We start from the raw sequence: 21,542 nt of genomic DNA, 5'->3' as shown, positions 1-21,542 counted from the left end.
CACCCTGAGATGTGGAAGCGCTGGGAGTGGCTGTGGCTGGAGTGATGCCAAGTGACCCTAGAAATGAAGGACACTCTCTTGGGGTTTAGTTGGGTTTATTTTGCTCTTGCAGATGGCCACAGACAGGCTGGAGAAGAATAAATAGGTTAAAAAGCAGAGTGTGGCAATTATAGAAGCCCAACATGGAGATGCTTGACCGTGTAACCAGAGTGCTTTGTCACTGTACCTGATCCCTGTTCAGGCCAGCACTAACCTAAGTTAGTTGGCCAAAAAGGTTTTCAAACATGCCCTCGGCCAGCTCAATAGTAATAAAATGTAAAAAAACCTCTTATAACGCCATAGAGTCATATCCAGTTGTTCCAAGACTGTCAGTCTGTCCCAAAATACTTCTGTCCAAAGTGCGTTGGTGCAACAGGATGCACTTCTGTAGTTAAAATGGTGATTTCTGGGAATTCCTGGATGATGGATTTGGCACCTTGGAAGAGACAGCAGAGGCAATAATGACTACAGTGCTTCAGCCCACATCAAACTGTGATCAGCAGCATTCCAAAAGTAAGTCAGGCTCTGTGCTTGTCTCCTCTTCCTGCCCCTGCCTTAGCTAACCATCTATGAGGAAAACTGCCTGCCTTCAGGGGATTGCTTTTTTGGGGTTTTCTTCTTTGGAATTGCCTTTCCCATACACCCATACTCCCAATTAAAGTGGTTACAGGCTGCTCTGCAGTTCAGCTGAGTTTTCTGATAGCGATTTCTGCCACAGCCAATTTCTAATACAACACACAAGATCCTCCCAGGGAAGCAAATGTTCCTCATTTAGATCCCCTTTTACCTTTAGCCTGCAGCCAGGCCAGTTCTGTAGTTCCATTCAGCTCCCACTCCTGGTGCTGGACCAGCCCACACATTCCCTGGTCCAGAGCAGCAGCTGGCCTGGCACTGCTCTGTGAGCCACGGACCTGGCAGTGCTGCAAACTCCTGCTTTTAGGAACACTCTCCCATTTGCAGTTTAGCCATTCAGTCCCCTCCTCACTGCCCATACCAAACATGGCGCTGTTTGCTCAATTTCACAATTCAGCCAAAAAAATAAAAACCCCAAACCTGCTCTGAGCAAAGCAATGCTGCCATGGCAGAGGCCCAGCTCTGCCCTGCCTGTCCCCTGTGTGACTGATGTCACTGTCCCCAGCAGACACAGCTGTGCTCACTCCTGTCCCCCCCACTCACCGTGAGGTGTGGAGAAGAGGCTGAGCAGGATGATGACGCTGGGCTGGACCCCGTGTTCCACGAGCACTTTGACAGCCTCGATGACCGTGTTCCCAGTACCTGAGAGGCCAGAGAGGGGCAGAGGGTTTAGGGGGGTTGCCCTGGTTGATGAACTTGTCCTAAGCTGTCTGAGAATACCTGTGGTAGTTGGTGTGACTGAATGGTGACTCTGTCCTTTCCCACTGGAAAGGCATCACCTCTGCATGTACTCCTTGTTCTCCTAATGGCAGAACTCAGAGTGGACAAGTAACATCACCCCAACAAACTCCTTGTAATATTAATCTAGAAATGTCTCAGAATAAGAAAAACACTGTTTGAGTCTTTTCCCATGGCAAAATTCGTATAATTAAATTTATATCCAATCTTAATCTCAGCCTTTCTCCCAAAAGCAGCCATGCCCAAACAATTTGCTCTGCATTCATTCTGGTGCACATGAGTAAGGTGTGTCCTGGCACAGCCTGATCAGTTCCCTCCTCTGTCACCTGTGTCCTGGCACAGCCTGACCAATTCCCTCCTCTGTCACCTGTGACCTGGCACAGCCTGATCAATTCCCTCCTCTGTCACCTGTGTCCTGGCACAGCCTGATCAATTCCCTCCTCTGTCACCTGTGTCCTGGCACAGCCTGACCAATTCCCTCCTCTGTCACCTGTGTCCTGGCACAGCCTGATCAATTCCCTCCTCTGTCACCTGTGTCCTGGCACAGCCTGACCAATTCCCTCCTCTGTCACCTGTGTCCTGGCACAGGCTGATCAATTCCCTCCTCTGTCCCCCAAACCAAGCAGAGCCCCAGAACGTGGCTATTTTCAGTCCGTGCCGTCGCTCCGCGCTCAGAGGAGCCTGCCTGGCCGTGCTGGCGGCAGACACTCACTCAGGATGGGGTACATGAGCAGCACTTTCCTCCTGTAGATGTCTGGGGGGAACTTGGCGTAGTACACCTTGGCTCGCTGCGTCTCCTCGTCACTCTGGATCAGGATTTTCCCGATGCGGATGGATCGGCAGCAGTCCCGCAGGCCCTGCTCCATCGCCTCCCCTGCATGGGCCAGCACAGAGACAGCAGCAGATGTGACACTGGGAAAGGGCTCGGGGCAAGGGGCTGCAGGGAAAGGGACAGTCCCAAGGGTACAGTCCCAAACAGCCCCCAAAGGGACAGTCCCAGATGGAGATTCCCAAATGGGAATCTCATTTCCCCCTAAACTGTCCCCCCAAAGGGACAGTCCCAATTGGACAGGCCCCAAAGAGACAGTCCCCAAAGGGACAGTCCCAAAGGGACAGCCCCCAAAGGGACAGTCCCAAAGGAACAGTCCCAGAGGGACAGCCCCCAAAGGGACAGTCCCACCCCTGTGCTGGTGGACGGTTCTAAGCATTAAAACACCTGCAGCTCTTCCCCCTTTTCCTCTGTTTACAGCAAACCGAGTCTCCCCGGTGTTGCCGAGCCCTGGGTTTGGTGCTCCCAGCTGTGCTGAGCTCTCACAGGACAGAGCTGGAAAGGTCAGAAGGGGCGGGTGGGGTTTGGGGACATCCCGGTGACAGAGGGTGGGGCAGAGTGTGGGGCTGCTGGGTTTGCCAGCACAGATCCAAAGGTTTGCCCAGCACTGGGCACTGACAGGGACTCTGCCCCCGCGGAGCGTGGCTGGGGTGGGGCCCTGGCTCTGGGCACAGGTGGGAAACAGGGGAGGGCACTTGGCCTCTCTCAGGGAGCAGCTGCCAGGGAAGGGGCCGCAGGAGATCTGTTCCAGCCACTTGTCTCCTTAAAGGTTAATGGGAGGTATTCCTGGATAGTCTTTTATCGAGGATACCTAAGAAAGAATTTGGGTAAACCTGTTGTTGTACATCTTTGCAAGGAAGTTGCTTCCAGGTTTCCAAAGCATTTAATGTGTGTCCTTCAGCAGCCAGCACCACCTACCACTTCTCATGATGCTGACCCCGCAGTTTCCCTTTTCGAATCGGACTCCTTCATACTTGTGTCCTGTGAGGAAAGAAACCAGGGCTCAGTGGCAGTGGCTGCTCCCTTCTGCCCTCTCTGAACAGAGAGGAGCTGCTCCTGGATCTGTCACTGACTGGGGGGAACAGATGTGACACCAATGCTCAAGAGGTGAAGCAGCTGCTGTTTGATGTGAAAAGGAGCACAGGTAAGGGATGGTGCCTCCTGGGTGGGTGCCTGAACTCCGTCTGGTTCCACAGCTGAGGATTTCAGTTCATCATTTCTCTAAGTGTAAGTAAAGCCACACCAATGCTTTACTGCAGAGTGGGAGTGTCACCCTGCAGGAATGCAAGTGGAGTCCTCAGCTGGTGCACGTCTCACAGGTGTGCTCCGGGTCACACCATGGAGCTGAGCAGTTCCCCCAGCCTGCTGATGAGCTCAGCAGCTGCCTCTGAGTACTGCACACCTGAGTACCTGTAACCTTAGAGATCTTTAGAGCTGACAGGAGGAACCACAACTCCTGCAATGGTTTTCTCTAGTGCCAACATAGCCACTTTGCATTTCCTGCTCATCCTCACTCCCAGCTGGCCCCAGTTGCAGGGCCAGATTTAGGCTGGCAAGGCAAAGCTGCTTGTGCCAAGTACTTTTTCCTTAATGGGCACGTGAAATGTCATCAGTTCTAGTCCAAGGCTGTGGTGTGGGCAGGTGAATTGATATTGCACATACACTGGTACATTTTCATCGTGGTTTTGCAAGATCACTGCAATCCTTAGTGAAATGACAGTGTTGACTGTTTTGCTCAGTTGTGATGTTATGTGCCTTGTAGCTTTTTAAACAGGGACAGTCACTCTGCCCTGCTCAGAGCTCCCCAGGGAAGTGCTCGTGGCACCAAGTCTGTCAGAGTTCAAAGACCATCTGGATGCTGCAGGGTTCAGTTTTAGGCAGTTCTCTGAGGAGCAGGGAATTGGATTCAATGATCCTCTGAGTCCCTTCCAGCTCAGGATATTCTGTAACTCTAATAATAATTGTAATAATTCTGTGTATTTTGATATCAGTTCCACGTCCAGTCCTACCCAGGCCAGGGGTGATTTCCCACATACCTGTTGGAGTGGTCACAGTACATTCTGTGTAGGGCAGTTGATTCAGTCCCTCTTCAACCACGAGTCTGATCTGTGGAACCAAAGAGATGGGTCAGGTTAAAGGGATTGTTATCTCTGGAGATAAGGCACTACATGGCAGTAGTAGTTACAATGACTGGGTGAGCCCCAAGGGTCAAAAAGGGTCTCTTTAAGAGCAATTAGGGACTGAATTTAGAGACCTTTTGGAAGTGAGGCCTTTGTTTTGGCCACAAATCAAACAAAGGCATTGCAGAATGAAACTGGGAGGAGACGGGTTCATAAGCAATCATAAAACTGACTTTATTTACATCTGATAGGCAGAGGCTTCACAGACAAATTATTCTCAGCAGATGAGTGAGGCACCAATGTAACTCCATTTGATGACAGGAAATCCTGGTGAGGGAAAGGTGAAGTTCCCCTTCAGCCAGGCTGTATTTTTACCTCCCAGTTTCAGGACTAAACTGCAGCTGGACTGCCAGAACAGCCCCAGAAGCTGCAGCAATGCACACACACCACTAGTGCCCAAAGTCAGCAGAGCTAGGAATCTCTTTATCACCTTCACCTCCCAGCTCCTGCCAGCTCTGGTTCCCATGTGGTGCTCTGCCAATCCCTGCACTTTTGGATGGTCCAGGTGGAGGGGCAGCTCTTGAGCCCCCCAGCCCTCCCCTGCCAAGAGCCAAACACATCCACCTGCAGCCAGAATGCCTGTCCTGAAGGATGCTCTGGGTATTAAAGATGTGAGGATTCTCTCTGTTTGTGAGCCAAAGATGCACAGCCCAGAACTGCTCAAGGAAAGCTACTGCCAAGCAAGAGCTTTAACTAAAAAATCACTGATTACTCAAAATTCACTGTGGGATGGAGAGTGAGGCAATGCTCCTGGGATGGAGCAGGTGTCTTGCTCACCTCAGGCAGTTCTTATTCGAGAGGGAAGCCTGGAAAGTTTTCCTGTCCCTTCTATTCTGCCCCAGTTCCTGGCACACAAGCAGCCTCTGCTAGACATGGTCCCTTACATTTATCATCTCTCTTTCAAGGTATTTTTAAGTCATTTTAATACTACTTTTTTTCCTAGATCTGTGTTTGTGGCAGCCATACTCAGAGGTTGTGGTCAGTTTCTGGGACATTTGTACCCAAATTTATTTTATGTTTTTGAACTTAATTCACAAAAAAATAATAATTAAAAAAAAAAAAAGCCAACCTATTTGCCAGGTTTGGAAGAAAAGCATTTTTAATCTTGCTGTAGTGCTGACATTGCTACAAATAATCTGCCAAAAGTTTAGAGTAATCCAGTAAAGGTCTTATGGTCAAATAATCTCTGTGATCTCCCTACACTTATCAGTGTTTTACACAGAGGCTGGAAGGATTCTTTGTAAACTTGTCAATGTTGATAAAACATTTATTTTTGCACTGTGCCTCCTGCCACCTCCACACTCAGGGATTAATTTCCTCCTCTTCTCTCTCATGCCCCAAGAACCAGCTGCTCCTCTCCCAGAGAGGTGGCTGCCATTGCTTAGAAGATAAAACCGGTGTTATTACAGCCCCACATGAAACAGGAAGTAAAGCTTTGGTCCCAAGGTGGAAGAGTCTGACCAGAAAATCTTCTAACCCATTGTGTGTGGCTTCTCTTGGAAGCTCAAGAGGAGGCAGAACATCCTCTGCACCTGTACAGCTCTTTGCAGCTCAGCATTTCAAACCATTTTGAATGCTCACCCCCTGAAAGAGGCAGGAGGGCAGAAAGGTGAAGTGACCTGGTCAGTGTTACACAGGGAGCAGCTGGTAGGGCTGAGAAAGGAATTCCTGACTCCACCTCAGGCCTCCAGTCACCCTCCAAAAATGTGCCTTGTGCTGCAAAGCACCAGCAGCTGTGACACCAGTTCAGTGCCTCCAGGGTGTGGGTGCTGGGCTCAGAGGGAGCCTCCTGCCCCAAGAGGAGCTCTGTGCCCTTCCCACCACCTGCCCTGAGTTCCAGCTGTCCCCAGTTCCACCACCAGCACAAGGACTGATTGTCTCCCATGCCAGGGGCTGCTTCTCCTCCTTCACAAACACCACACAGGTTTGTCTTGGTCCTTCCTCCTCATGACTTTAACCTGACTTCTTTCAGTTTCAGGATCACAGCCCAGGCAGTGGCTTTCAGACACTCCTTGCCAACCTCCACCGCCCATTAACTCCTTTTTCTCACAAGTATCTTCAAACGTTTCCTTTGTGTCATCCCCTTATGTGTGAAACAAACTGCCAGAAGAAAAAACTGCACCACCAGAAATCCATCACCTTTAGAATCTCTTCTTAAGAGCTCTCCCTCTGGCGACCTCAGGAGACACTGCCCCCAACAGCTGCCAAGGTAAGAGCAAGTTTAACTTCATTCTCATTTCCTCACTGCAGCAAGGTGTATTTTCTTCCCCTATAATCCCACACTTTTCTTCATGCATTGCTTCTTGCTATTAAACTCTGTTTGCTCTCTGGGTGGAAAACATGGCAAGTCATAACTGTTTGCACCTTGCCAAGTTTAGTAGAGACCCAAATCCCACATGAAATTATAACTGTTCTTTGTCACACCTAGGAAAAATATTCAGAAAATGAGAGTCTTACATATTCTTTTGTGCAAAATTCCTTCCACAAGATGGAAAACAGAGCAGCAGGCTCTGTGGCAAAGAGCTGCAGGACCAGCACACAGGGGCTCTCTGGCTGTGCTGGCCAGCCCATAGAGGACACTGGTGCAAGGACCTGAACTCACTGCCTGGATCTGCAGTTTCCAGCAATGAGAGAGGGAAAAAAAAAAAAAAAAATCAGTGTTTGCCTCAGAACAGGGCAGGACACACAAGAAAAGTGAGAAGGTACATGGAAAAAATGTCCTTCACACTGATTACTGACAGTAAGGTACTGGAATGCAGGAAACATCCTCAAGAAGGGGAAAGTGAAAAGCCATGAAGATAAACAGCACTGCAGTCACAAGCTTAGGCTGTGGTCATAGCTAAGCCTGAGCAAGCCTGGATTAAGACTGGGCTCATCACAAGAAAGCTGCCTGCTGTGGCTCTAACTGTGAATGGTCTCTGGACTATGCTGGAAGGAGAAAAACACTTCCCTCTGTTAATGAGAGTGGATTTGCAAAAAGCAAACACCCTTGTGGACAAGAGCAAGTGTGTGTGTAGTAGCAAGTGCTGGGGTTTTCTTTAAGCTTGTAATTTAAATGAGATAAAGGCTACACTCGCAGCAGTCTTTGTTCTGACTTACCAAAACATGTGAAAACTTCAAACGGCTTTGTCCCTGCCAGTAACCACCATATGGCTAAAGACAGATTCTCCATGTGGATGCACCCAGAGCTAATAATCTAACACACAGCAAGCCAGGAGGCACTTCTGCATGCAAGCAACTGGTAACATCTAGGCTGTAAGAAATTGTCCTGCTTTGTTCACAAGATCAAAAGTACTGCTTCAAACTAGAACTCAATTATCTGCAACCTCTGTGCATCTGTTTTTGAACAGAATTCTCTTATTACTACAGGTCTCTGTCTTCAAGTAGCTGTGTCTGGTAACACCATGGCTTCTGGAACCTGTTGAGATGAAACAGTGAACAGAAGTCCCTATACAGAAAGTTGCAGTCACACAAAAATTTCCTTTGGGTAGAAATGTTCCTGTCACACTACCATTCTTCTGTTCTGAAAGACCCATTTTATGAAAGAGTTGCAAAGTACAATATCAAGAAGAAGAAATTCTTCACCTACCAGACGATCAGCAGAAAATACGAAGTCTCCTCTACTGGATTTCCTGAAAAAGGTAATAATTTACATTTTAAGTTGGGGAATAACTTTAAGAACATTGCTTAAATACTATATTAAATACTATATTCCAAGGCAGTTCAGAGAAAAGTCTCCTATCATATACTAAATTTATCCCAGAGGTTCTGCATCATGGGTTTCCTGGTTGGTGGCAGAGATGCAGTGACCCAGCACTGGGGTTTGGCTCTTGCTGCTGGCAGTGCTGCTGCTGTGTACCTGTAGCAATTAAACACAAGAGGATGATGTCCTGTAGGTTTCCCATGGTCCTGCTGCTCCAGCTCAGTTCCAAAACACCCCCGAGCTCAGATATTCCTGCACTCCCTGCAGCTCTGAGCAAGTGAGCTTTGCTTGCCTGTCCTCCAGTCATACAGAAACTGTGGGACAATGATCATGCAGATCCTTAACCCAGGGCTGACAACACAACTGATAAGCAGGACATACATCCTATCTTATCTGGAACTCACTGAGTGGGATTAGATCAGTGAATGTGAGGTTAAACTGAGCAGGCATTAATGAGCATTCCCATGAAAACACCTCTCTGTCTCTTATTAGTTTGGGTACAACCTTTTGTTGGTGTGGCTTTTGGCCTCTTCAGAAGGCAAAATGAAAGGTTAAAAGCCTGCATTTTAAAAGCAGCATTAACTCCTTGCTTCCCATGCCAAAAGCAACTCTCACTACACCAGAATAGGACACATTTCTGATCAAGGAGCCAACACTCATAGGACAGCAGCTCTGAAAACCCTCAGACACAGCACCAACATGGAAAGAGGTACTTTTAAATGAAATGTTCTATTAATCCCTCTCATGTTTTCAAACCCTAATACTCTGCATGTATCCTTAAATACCATTTTGTATTTAATCCCCAAGATTCTGAGACACCTCATGCTTACATGAATGAAAGCCAAAAGGTTTGCCTGCTCATTGCCTAGGAACCAGTCACTTATTACCAGCTTTAAAAAAGAGGTTTTAAAAGAGCATGAACTTAATCTAGTTTCATTCCTTGCACTAATAACACACTGTTAAAATACTGTTTGCTTTTTTTCCCCCCCTTCTTTCTAGTAGTGACAGGATATTCCTAATTTTCTGCTATTTTGATGTTAACTAGACAGACAATGCTCAAAAAGACCCTAAAACTTAAAAAAAAACAAAACCCAAAAAAAACCCAAAACAACCCAACCCCAAATTTGTACAATTATATGACCTGATTTTATTAAGGTTTTTGGAAAGTTTCATACTTCTATCTGTGGTGTAGAGAAGTATTTTTAAAAGACAGAAGTAGCTAAGTGGCATATCTAGGTTCTTCTGGACTGGCATTTCAGAAAGTTAAGCTGAATTTCACAAATAGGTGTAAGACAGACCCAACAATGTCCAGACCACAGTTTTGACTGCAAAGTGATAATGTGTTCCAAGTGAATACTCTGAGTTATTAATGCAGATTATGAGGCTTTGAACCAACTCCTCTGTCCTCGCAGAGACGTAGATGTTCCTCTGCACAGTTCACTGAACACCCTTCATTGGTCATACCTGGTTTCTGAGAAGGGGTGGGAGACAGAAAATGACGGTGCATACAAATAACAGCAAAACAGAAAATGTCAGACCTCACGTACAGGGGCAGCTGGAAAGCTGAGACCACATCTCAAACCCCACACCCTGTCAGAACTGCCAGGGGGCAGAAAAAAAAAAAAAGGCTTATGTGAAAACACTGTAACTGTTCTTCCTAAATACCAGATAGAAATACAGAAAGCAACATCTAATGTCAGACTAGAAACTGTTTCAGCTGCTTCATCAAGTAACAAGACAACATCTAAAAATATGAGGCATTAAAACCTAACTTGTGGCAGGAACATTGTGTTACACAATATAAATGAGTTTCACTTTGTTTCTGAAGGCAGGGGAGTGTGGTTGATGTCACTGTGTCTGTCTTGGTAGGTGAGAAGAAATGGGTTTTTTGGGACTGTATTGTAAATATAAAGTAGCTGCAGGGTTTCTGCCTGCTTTAGCACTTGGTACTAGTGACAAACACTGTCAGGTCTGCAGGTATTGGGGCTTCAGTAATTCCTGTTTCTCTCATTACCTCATAGAACTTGTTGAGAGACACTCAGGGTGAGGGCTAGGCTGGAAAAAAGCCACTTCCCTACAGAGGATTTGTAAAAGGTTTTTATGAAAACTGAAGGCACTGGATGAGCTTTTGGCACTCAGGGAGATGATGTAGCTGGGAACAGGTCCACGTTCTACCTGCAGCACTTCAGTACTTAATGGACTGCAGTCCTTAATTTTTTCCATGCTGGGGCTGGGATGCAGAGGGATCCCACCCTCCCTGCTTGCAGCAGTTGTCCTTACCCAGCACAGGTGAGTTACACCCTCCTGAATCCCCCTGCTCTGTGCAGCAGCCAGAGCACATCCAACCACTCTGCCATCCGCATTTCTATGTTATGACTCTGTTCCTTAGGGAATAAAAAGCTTTAGCAGAATACCACAGAATGATCTCAACCAACAGACACAAGAACCTTAAAGTACCTGGATTTAAATCATGAGTTAAAATGACACTGCCAACCTGAGCTAATGAATTTTCTTCTATATAAACACATCACTGCACTATTCATTTCAGCTTCCAGATCCCTGGTTCACATCTGAGGCTAGAAATTACCTTGAGATCATCCCCTCCTTGTAAAGAGACTGTAACTGCTCTAGAATGTTCACTACTTCAGTGCATCAGTTCACATCCCATTAGAGCACTTGATGTTCATTTCCCACTCAGTATAAAAGGCACCTGCCTCCATTAAGCATTTGCTGAGCAGTAAAGTGACAAGCCTGAAGGAAAATGAGGAAACCCAGGCACAGTGAAGTGATCTATCCACCTCCCCAACTCTGGCACACAGACCAAGTTCTTGTTAATTTTAAGGAAGCAAAAGTGCCATTTCAGGAGGACATCCCTGGCCCAGCCAGCCACCTCTGAATCCCATGGGACACCATGTCCAGCCACATGAAGGTGGCTTTTTCTTTACAGTAATACCAATTGAAAAGGCCATGATTCCTTTCTCTGAATCCTCTCAGGAACAAGGAGAGAGCTTTCCACTTCTCTGAGCAGCTCATGCTATGGACAAAACAGAGTCCTCAAGGTCTTCTGCATCTGGCCTGACCAGACCTTAGTTCCATCCCAGCTCACTGGGATTATCTGAATATTTACCCCTTCCTCACTTACAGTAATAGTCCCAAATTGACTGGGTTTTTTCCCTACTTTTGTTCCATTTCTCACTCCCCAGAAGCTTGCCTTTTAATGTCTGCCATTTTCAGGTATTGCTGTATTTGGAACGTCCATCTTCTGCAGCATTAAGGAATCTAAATATTCTCCTTGAGTTAAGGTGTTACCCGTTCTTTTTAATCCAGAAATCTAAGTGACAGGGTTCTAGTTGCCGGTAGATGACAGCTTCTCCCTCTTCCCAAGACTGTATGTCAACAAACCTATCAGCTCAAATTGGATTTTTTGACCAGTAGCTGCTCTGAGCCACATTGTTGCCAGTTCACAAACACAGTTCTAAGGAGGAGGAGTTTCTTTTAGCACCTGGTTTCAATGCTACAATAGTTACAGAGTTGTCTCAGGACAGATTGCAGCTCCCCAGGGTAAGGTTAATGAACAGTGCCTAAAAAATCCTCTTCCCCCTTCAGCCTCTTTCTGAATGACAGGTATGAAAATAGGCCAGCCCGAGGTCTCTTAATGAGATGCAGCTGAATTCCTGGGACAGAACACAAAAATAATATTTCCCTACTGTCCTTACCTACAAACCCAACCTTTCTGAGCAGGCTGTTACCCAATTTTCCTCACTGGTTGGGAAGGGAGCTTGGAAGTGACAGTTCCATCCCCACTTACAGGGCAACATCACACTCAGAATAAAGTACAGCCTGCGATTGCTGCAGCTGCTCTGGTAATTCACTCTTTACAAGTCCTATTCTAGACTTCCTCTTACCAAAGTCTTGTGCAATAGAGGAGATGTAACTCTAAAAAACATCCTTCAAGTTAAAATCGCAGCTGCTGCTTTCTGGATAAGCTCACTGTAACAAGAAACCTCTTAAATGTATTTGAAACAGGTCAAAACCTGTGTAAAACAAAATAATAAAACCACTGAGTAAAGTAATTACATTGCTAGTATTTGTCTAGACATCAAAACTACATGGTTTTCCCTAACCTCAAAACCTTTCACAGGCCATCACCAAGCCTAGTTTGGATTCCCTCTCTGCTTAGCCCACTCCCAGCTTCCTTTTCTGCTCCACAGAGAAGCTGCCAGGTGGATGTTCTCACCTGCAGAGATCTTCTGTGTGGTCTTGCCAGAAGTGCCCTCCTTACATCAAGACTGCACTGCCTCTGGTGCTCCTGCTGCCAGGTTTTGTTTTTTCCACAATGCTTTGAAAATTAAGGAAAATCCTCCACAAACTAGTTTAAGGTATGGAGGCTCAACTAAGTTAATAAAATTAATGGAAGTATTGTCTTTGAGAAATGGTGATCAGTTTTGCATTAAAAAAATTAATAACTGTTAGCTACAAAGTTAAGCCTCAAGAGCCAGAAAATAGCAAAACATGGACTATGCAGATGGACAATGTGAAACACAGCAAGGAATAGTGTCTCTGCAATGACTTACTGCAAATGTCAGAATGCCACTATGTCGCAGGAAGAGAGGGCTTATATTCAGAACTGATCACTCAATTAATAGGCTTGATTTCACACCTCTTTGCTGGTGGTTCTTGCAAACCAGTAGTTTTTAATAAATAGATGGATGCTACTGAAGTTTGTTTTATGTGGTATGCTATATTTAGTACCTTCCACTATCACCTTCCCAGTGCTGAACAAGCACAGCTACAAACGTTATCAGTGGGAGGGACGTGTTCAACACCTGAGCTGCGTTGTGGAACACGGGGCTCACAGGTGTCTGCAGTTCGAGCCTGGGAAGGGATCCCCGCCCCATCCTGCCTGCAGGATGCGATCTCCAGAGAGCGGTAATGAGCCCCAGCTGCTGCCGGGCCCGCCCGCGGGACCCTACGGTAGAGCTCCTTTCTCAAGGGCCTTACACACTATTGTACTGCACGCTCCTTGTGCCGATGATGTGGCACGCAAGCTCCAAGCCGCCCGCAGGAGAGCCCGCAAAACCCCCATCAGGTACCGTGCAAGCGTGTGAGGCGTTTAAAGAGCCGCAGCGCCGCTCAGTCGCGGGCAGCCCCGCGAGCCCCCGGGAGCGCTGCCGCCCTGGGCGCGGAGCGGGCGCTGCCCTGCCCTGCCCTCGGGCCCGCGTCACCAGACATGGCCGCGCCGCCGGCACACGCGGCACGGCAGCGCGTCCCGCCGGCCTTGGGCTCGGCCCCCGGGCCCGGCGGGGACAGCCCGGCCGCGCCGGGGCCCCGCAGGCAGCGCCCGCCACGCGGCCCTCGGGCGGCAGCGCCGAGCCGGCACCAGGGCCCGGCTGAGAGCGGCTCGGCGGGGCTGCGGCTCCCTGAAGAGGGAGGGAGCGACAAGCGACGATCCCGCTCCGTCTCCCCGGCCCGCCGCGGCTCCTCCCCGGCCCGGCCCGCTCACTTGTCCCTGATGATGGTCTGCAGCTCCCGCAGCTGGTCGTTCATGGGCAGCAGCTTCAGCTGCGGCCCGATGACCGGCGCGCCGCCCTCCCCCGCGGGGATCGCCGCCGCCGCCGCCACCACCCCGTTGCTGCTGCTGCTGCTGCTGTCCGGGCTGGGGCAGCCGCTGTCCTCGCTGGGCTCGGCGAAGCGGATCAGCCGGGAGCCGCCGCTCGCCGTGGCCGTGGCGGCCGCCGGCGGCTCATCCTGCGGCCGCTGGCCGAGGCGCTGGTTCTGGCAGGGCATCGCCTCCATGCGCCGGGGCCGCGCCCCCGTGCGCGCCGCCGGGGCGGGGGAAGCGCGCCCGCCGCCCGCGCTCCATTGGCGGCCGGCGCCGCCGCTCAGGCCCGCGGCGGGAGCGCAGCGCGGGGGCGGGACCGGCCCCGGCCCTGCCCCGGCCCTGCCCCGGCCCTGCCCCGGCCCTGCCCCGGCCCTGCCCCGGCCCTGCCCCGGCCCTGCCCCGGCCCTGCCCCGGCCCTGCCCCGGCCCTGCCCCGGCCCTGCGCGCTCAGGGACACCGGAGGAACTGCATAAAAGCATCCTTTGGGTCACTGTTTTTAAATTGAGAAAGGAGGCCTATGGGGGTTAGAAAATGAACAAGGGGTTTTGACCCATTTTTTTTTTTCTATTCAGTAAATATGTACGAATCATTGCCAGGATCTTACACATCAATGCCAAACTTTCCAAGGGACACCCATGCAAACGCAAGGAGAGGGAAGGGACAGACCCTCTCTGCCAGAAAATAATCTACAGTCTGAAATTCCTGAAGGCTACTTGCTTCTTGCTTTGTGCATTTTAGACATCTAACAGGAGGTGGACTGCCAAAGGGCCCAGGAAACACCTCCCAGGAAAATGCAGCCCCTCCACTGCCTGAGAGCAACAAAGCACCCAGAGTCGCTAAAGCCCACGAGACTGACAGGAGATGAAAAAGTAACCGGATTTCATCACTTACTGTCCAATACTTAATGAAATACTTGAAGACTGTTGCAGCAATATACAAGCAATACAACAAAGAATAGGCTAAGAACAGTAGAAAGAATTTGTAGTTAGAAAATCCAATGCAGTTATTCACCCTGGAGGACAAAAGCAAAGTTGAAATCAGGATTGGTGCAGCACACAGTGGTGGTAGCACAATGAGCACGAGCAGTTTTGGGGGGTTTGGAAGCCCTGGATCACACAACGAATTTGCCAATGAGCAGCTCCCCGTAGTGGCCGAAAGGGCACAGAACTGATGGCTCCGCTGTTCGCTCCAACCCTTCCTGGGGGCCGAGCAGAAGCACGGTTCAGATTTTTGGAATTGTTTTAAGGCTGGTACCACAGGTAAATGGGTCACAGAGGCGGCAGCTCGTTCCTCCTGTCTGCGTCTTGTCTGCCAAGGAAATCAGAGCTGGGACTTCTGTGCTACTCTATTCCTTTGCAAACCTCAGGAGCCACCTCACCCCTGCCTGTTTACATACAGCCCAATTAACCCCACACTTGGAACCCCTCTGGAAAGGAACACGGGGATGTACGAAAAACCCTAGTGGGTGTTTGTGTCAGAACTCAGGTTTGGAAAATCCTCTACACTTCTGATCACCAGGAAGGTTCAGGTAGGGAAATGTTTGGTGTCGTTTCTGAATTCTTAACTCTTCCTTTTTTTTTTTTTTTTAAAAAAAAGGAGGAATTTAAGAAATGTAGTGGCAGTAATTCTGAAAGGTGTAAAGCTCAATTATTCCTTGCAGCTTTCTGCACAGACTGTCTAAAATGAGAGAGGCATATAGATGTCTAGCAGTAATATATATTAAAAAGGCTTTCTTTTCTGAAAAGTGCCATTAAAAAACAGAAAGTGAATGAGAAAAGAAAGACAGGGACTCACCCTCTCTCCTCTTTCCTTCCCAGGTCTTGGTGTGTGATTTAAAAGCAGCAGTGTGCTGTGGGAAATAACACTGAGCCTGCAAACAATGAGTCCTTCTTACTGGGTCTGAGGCCATTCCTGAAGAAGAGAGCTGGAATCATGGACTGCCCACACGGAATTCCTCCTTTCCTCTCTGGCACACCTGTCAAGCCTTACAGCTTTGTCAGAAAACCATCCCAACCCACCCAAACCAGCAGTGCAGGCTGAGCCCCCAGCTGCAGACAGACTCCCCCTGCATTCCTGGCTGTTTGCATCCCCCCTGAGCGCTGTCTCAGAGCAGCTGCAGGAGCAGAGCTGGTGTTCAGCCCACACCTTCTCTTTGCCCCCGTGTTCCAGACATACCCAGAGGATGCTCAAGGCCGTCGCTGACCTTGCGGGAAAGACAAATTTCCAACGTGCCTGACAGAGCTGCGGAAGGACCGAAGGTGAGGAGGGTCCCAGAGGAGTTTCCGGGCTTCTCCATTCCTTGACGGGCTCCAAAGACACCCAACCCTGCCTTGCAAGGCTAAAAACCTCCTTATTCAAGTCAGGCAGTTCCAGCAGGGTCACAGCCTCCGAGGCTCCTCTGGCCCCATTAAACTGTGCCGCTAACGGGCTCTGAGCCCCCCAGATCTGTCCCTGCCTATTCCTTCCTTTCTCCCACCTTCCTCCCAACATCTCAACTTGACATTGTAAATCTTCCTTTAAATTGTGCATTTCTCTTACCGCTTTCCATGGCCAAACACCTCCCCAGTGGTGCCTTCTGAACAGGAGGAAAGGAAAGCTCCCGTTTGTGCCTGGGCCAAGGCGAGCGCTCTGTGGACAGAAGGCTCTGTGTGCCCTCGTTCCCTTGGCAGGAATAACAACCTCGGCCACTTCAGGGGAGGTGACTGGATTAGCAGGGGAGAAAGGAAAAAAAGGGAAGAAGAAAAGCAACCAGTAACAGCCAAAGCATGGCCTGGGGTATTTGCAGTGAGCCAGAGCACAGGTTGGAACAAAACCTGGAGAAGGCAAAGGGATCAGGACATCACAGAGTCACAAACTGCTGTGCATTCACTGCAGGTTTGATCTTCTCACAGGCAGTAAATCCATGACCTGGGCAAGGCTGGATGCCTCTGCTTTGTGCTGGGCTGATGTGTCACATTCAGTTGTTTCTTGAGCGCTTCAAGGAATGGTAACTCCACCACTGTCCTGGGAGATCCCTTCCAATGCCAAACCACATTTTCAATGAAAACAACTGGACATATCATTTTTGTAACATAATCAAACACATTTTAAAACACAGCTCTTTTATGCTACTTATTTAATTGGCTGTGAGATATAATTCAGACTGCATTTCCAAAGTGTGTGCAGCTGCTCAGTTCTTAAATGCAGGGTCTAAGGATTAATAGTTCATATTTTTCTAGAAATATGTGCAACAGTTGCTATCTCCAAAAGAGCACTGTGCCTTTCAGCATGCATTCTACTTGCCAAAATTATTTTACACCTCTGAAAAAGGGCTTCTATCTGCCCCCAGCCTTGTCCTGTTTCTCTATTTTTATTTTGTTTGCATTACTTTGTTCTCATTAATTTTCCCTCTTGCTTCATATACTTCCTTGAAGCATTCCCCTCCTTGTGTTCATACCCTTCCAATACCATTGACTGCAAGTGATGTTTGAATATTGATGCTTTTCTTTTTCCTCTAGCCTGACTCCTGAATTGATTTGGATTCCCACAGCCCTGGGGGACTTTCTTTTAGGCTGATGCCTGCCACAGCTGGAACTGTCAATGTTACCATACAGAGCAGAGGTTTCCATTTCCCTTTGGCATATTGATTATCTGGAATTCAGTGTTGATTATTTTGTTTTATAGGAATGTTATTAATTACAAATCTTACTTCTAGAAGATATAAGTACTTATTGCTAGAAGTAAAATTCATTACAGTGCTTGAATCATATTAAGCACCTTTAATGAGAAAGAAGCTAAGAAATTCAAGAAACTCTAAATGAAATGTTATTTCACCTCCACAAAATGGGTGTTGTATTTGTGTTGCTGAGCTGCTTCTGTAAACTTTTCTAACCAAAAAGCAAACATGTTCTCCTTTAGTACACTGACCTTGTTCTCAATCCCTGGTTTGTTGTCTACACAGCTCCTGGAAAAAGGCCAGATTACATATCTTTTAGGATTCTATTCACAGATCTCTTTTGTGGTGAGTTATTTCCATTACTGGAGCTTCTGTTTCTTCAACTGAGCTGCTTCTGTCATCTTTCCAGAGTGCCATCTCTGGAGCAGGCATTGATTTGTCTGTCTCCAAGGAGATCCTCTGCTTCCACAGCTAAATCTGCAGAGAAATAGATATTTATTTTGCGGTGAGCTACTTTAAACAGTGTAAGTTCATAAAACTCCTCTGTTGGCTTTCTGTGTCTCTATCATGAGCTCTGTTCTCCTGGTTCAGTCACTCTGGGATAGAGGTTGTAACTACTACAGGAATGTGGGCTCTTTTCACCCTGGGTGTCTCTCAGGGTTTGAGCAGTGCCTTGTGCAGGTATCAGTAATCTGAGATCACATAAAGAAAGTGGTATCAGAAGGAGAAAGAGAAGATCAGAACAGGAAACAAGACTGAAATATTAGCAGGAGGAAATAAAGCCAGTAGTGTGGGAGAGTTATTAAAGAAGGAAGAGCAGCTAAAGTAAAATTTACAGGGAGAATACTCATGTCAAATATATTACCGGTGCAAAAAATAAAATGGTACATTATCTAACAATGACACAGCTGAGATGATGCAGGAGTTGTGTGGTTTGACAGTAAAAGTTTGCTGAGGGATTTGTAAGTCTCCGTTAGAGCCATTGGCACTGTGAGATCCTGTGACACCACAGCGCAGGGTTCTGTTTTCCCTGTGCAGGATGTTCCATGTAGCACGTGTCCAAAGAGCTGACATGGTCAAAACACTGGACACATTTCACAGGGCTGAGAGCCTGTGCTGCATGTTGGATCAGCCCATAAAGCACCACATGTGCACACAAACACTGCATGAAACCATTGCAGCAGTGCATGTGGGAAAATTGCAGAAATGCTTGAAGTCACTCAAAAGATGCTGCAATGTTGGCCAGCCTGTCTGTCCAGGCTATCCCAGACAGAGCTGTGATTATCCCATTTTGCCTGGTCAAACTTCCATGTAGAGCAGAGCATAGGGAAGGAAGCAGATGTGTGGAAGCCAGAAGCCCAGAATTCCTGTTTATCCCTCTGAATGATGCCACGGGGCGGCACTGTTCAGACCCAGCTCTGCCAAATGCAATTATGATGAAGAATTAGATTAGTGCCAGAGAAATGTCGCCTCTGTCGTTTGAAGTGGATCCTGGTCAGGAGCAAAGTTGCGTATCAAAGTACAGACTAGAGAAATCCTGCCTCATTAAAAATCGACTTTAAGCCAATTGTCCTCTTCCTTTCTGTCTGTCTGTCTGTCTTTCTCCCCTGCAAATGAGCTTACAACTCTCCCCCAAGGCAAGAGCATCAGCAGTCAAGCTCTGGTAGCTTTGAAGAAATCTTTGTGTGATTAGAAATGCCACACAGAGTTACAGCCTTCTGACAGCTCTGCATGCCGATCACATGGGAGTATATAGGCCATTGGAAATGTAATCCGTGGCATAGCTCTACCTTCCTAAGTGGGTGTTTAATTAGGAACTGTACTATTGCTGCATTATTCTGGCTCAAAGGAACTACGGCTGAGCTGTGTGGGATGGAGGAGGCCTCTGAGGTAGCTCAGAACTTAACCCTGGGAAGGGTGTGGAATACAAGATTAGGTCTGTATGGAGATATATCATTCCACATGCCATCCACAGTCTGTGCTTCCCCTCAAGTCTGTGCTTCCTCATGGTGCTGCAGTCCAGGGCTTTTCTGCACCCCAGTCAAGGAAACTGCCTGGGCAGCTGCTCTGTGGGGGACTCAAAATCCAGAGAGACTGTGTGCCAGCTCGAGCACCTCTTTCTGTCTGCAGCAATGTCGGTGTCCAACTGCACCAGGACAAAGCATGGGAGTGCTACCAGCAGCTTAGAAGGAGCCCCCTGCATGAAGTACTGACAGAGCTGCTGACCAACATGAGTGATGCTTGCAGCTGTGTGGTTTGTCCTGAGGACACCCATATTCCAACAGTGCAGTGCCTCAAAGAGAAGGCTTTTATCTGTACAGTCAGAACAGAAAGGCTTCTGAGAGGGCCATGGCTCAGAACGGCTTGGTTCATTCCAGCTTAGAAGGGCCTGGTTAATTCCCAGCTGTGCAGGGGTGTGCCTGTCCCCCTCAGGGCGCCATTGCAAGACTGAGAGCAGCCCCTTTCTGGATGCTCTTGTGGGACTGAGGGCAGCCCCTCTCACTGCGGGCTTTGGTAGGGCTGTGGGCTGCTCCTCTGGGAGGTTCCATGGTGGCACTCAGGACACTTGAGACACCATAGCGGGGCCAATGGCTGCTCATCTCTGGGCCCTTCTGAGAGTGCAATGGCAGGACTGCTCCTCTCTGAGTACATGGTGGGGCTGACGGCTGTCCTGCTCTGGGTGCCATGGTGTGGCAGAGGGCTGCACTTCTCTGGGTGCCATGGTGGGACTGAGGGCTGTCCCTCTCTGGGTGCCATGGTGGGACTGAGGGCTGCACCTCTCTGGGTGCCATGGTGGGACTGAGGGCTGTCCCTCTCTGGGTGCCATGGTGGGGCTGAGGGCTGTCCCTCGTTGGGTGCCATGGTGGGGCTGAGGGCTGCCCCTCGTTGGGTGCCATGGTGGGGCTGAGGGCTGCCCCTCGTTGGGTGCCATGGTGGGGCTGAGGGCTGTCCCTCGTTGGGTGCCATGGTGGGGCTGAGGGCTGCACTTCTCTGGGTGCCATGGTGGTACTTTGGGCTGTCTTCTCAGGGCACCATGGTTCAGGACACCTCCTTTCGTGGCACCATGGGGAATGAGGGCAGCTCCTCTCAGGGTGCCATGGTAGATCTGAGGGCAGCCCCTGTCAGAGTGCTATGGGGGTGCTCAAAGCTGCCCATCTTGGGCCACCATAGGGCAGCCCCTCTCACAGAATGCCAGCGGGAGGCCCAGGGCAGCCCCTCTGTGTCCGCCACGATGGGTCTGAGGGAGCCCCTGTCGCGGTCCCGCCAGGGTGGCTCTGAGGGCAGCCGCACTCGGCTCCCGCCACGGCACCACGGGCGAGCTTCCCCTCAGGGCGGCCAGACGCGCCCTGCCCCGCCCGCGGGTCCGCCGCCGTCCCACAATCCCCTGCGCCGCGGCCCTCGCAAGATGGCGGTGCTGGGGGCACCGCGGGGCCTGGCGGCCGCAGCCTCCCGCAAGCGGCGGCTGCTGCTCGCCCTGGCCCTGCTGCGCCCGCCGCCCGCCGCCGCCGTCGCTTGCTTCTCCGGGGGGACGGTAGGGAGCGGACGGCGAGGCGTCCGAGCTGCCCCGGTGGGCTCACAGGTGTGTAGCGGCGCCGAGGCGGGCGGACGGGCGGTGAGGAGCTGAGGGGGCGCCGAGGTGCCCGCAGCGCTGTTCCGCTGGCTCTGCGAGCGCCGCCCGGTTCGTCCTTGCCTAGCCGGTATCGGCGCCTGCTCGCCCCGGTATCGGCGCCTGCTCGCCCCGGTATCGGCGCCTGCTCGCCCCGGTATCGGTGCCCGACGCCCCGGTATCGGCGCCTGCTCGCCCCGGTATCGGTGCCCGCCGCCCCGGGGGCTCCCGGAGGCCGCGACCCCGGGGACACCCGCGCGGAGGGGCCGGGGTGTCGTGGGGTCTCCCTGGGGACGAGCATTGGGAGCCTCCGTGTCTTTGAAGCGAACGCTTTGGATGTGTGCATAGAGGCGAACTTGTGCTGGCAGCTGATTGTGCCGCTGTGCGCGGAAAGGCAGCTGGAGTTGGAATGCTGTCTGTCAGCTAGGCAAGGCTGTTGTATGTCCTAGGCAAGGCTGTTATATGTCCTAGTGAATTGGTTTTTATTGCAAGTAAGTACTGAGTACTTTATCTCAAACTAAGTCCAGCTTTCAGTAATTCACGTACATTTTTCAAAG

General features: G+C 49.7%; 2 protein-coding genes and 1 long non-coding RNA gene across 3 annotated transcripts in view; 2 read left to right on the top strand and 1 right to left on the bottom strand.

Annotated features, from left to right (window-relative positions):
- Positions 1 to 78: 78 nt before the first annotated feature.
- Positions 79 to 13,989, bottom strand: UPRT (uracil phosphoribosyltransferase homolog). The gene is made up of 7 exons (XM_068205191.1): positions 13,626 to 13,989; positions 8,009 to 8,051; positions 4,276 to 4,345; positions 3,158 to 3,220; positions 2,123 to 2,284; positions 1,216 to 1,314; positions 79 to 475 (listed from the first exon to the last, which is right to left on the bottom strand). Exons 1-7 carry the CDS (start codon positions 13,916 to 13,918, stop codon positions 369 to 371), a joined length of 837 nt encoding a protein of 278 aa, XP_068061292.1. The 5' UTR covers positions 13,919 to 13,989; the 3' UTR covers positions 79 to 368.
- A 1,005-nt stretch (positions 13,990 to 14,994) lies between these two features.
- Positions 14,995 to 17,525, top strand: LOC137482678 (uncharacterized). The gene is made up of 2 exons (XR_011004184.1): positions 14,995 to 15,251; positions 15,541 to 17,525. It is a non-coding gene; the product is annotated as an uncharacterized lncRNA (long non-coding RNA).
- A 3,232-nt stretch (positions 17,526 to 20,757) lies between these two features.
- The window catches only part of ABCB7 (ATP binding cassette subfamily B member 7), a 35,684-nt gene continuing 34,899 nt past the window's right edge, over positions 20,758 to 21,542 (top strand). Inside the window, exon 1 of the mRNA XM_068205189.1 lies at positions 20,758 to 20,958. Coding sequence (XP_068061290.1) covers positions 20,785 to 20,958 — 174 coding nt within the window. The 5' untranslated portion in view covers positions 20,758 to 20,784. The remainder of the gene's footprint in view (positions 20,959 to 21,542) is intronic.

The sequence above is a fragment of the Anomalospiza imberbis genome, chromosome 14 (genome assembly GCF_031753505.1).
Source record: "Anomalospiza imberbis isolate Cuckoo-Finch-1a 21T00152 chromosome 14, ASM3175350v1, whole genome shotgun sequence".
NCBI lineage: Eukaryota > Metazoa > Chordata > Aves > Passeriformes > Viduidae > Anomalospiza > Anomalospiza imberbis.
The sequence above is the reverse complement of the archived record's forward strand: the minus strand, read 5'-3'. Positions and strand labels throughout refer to the sequence as shown.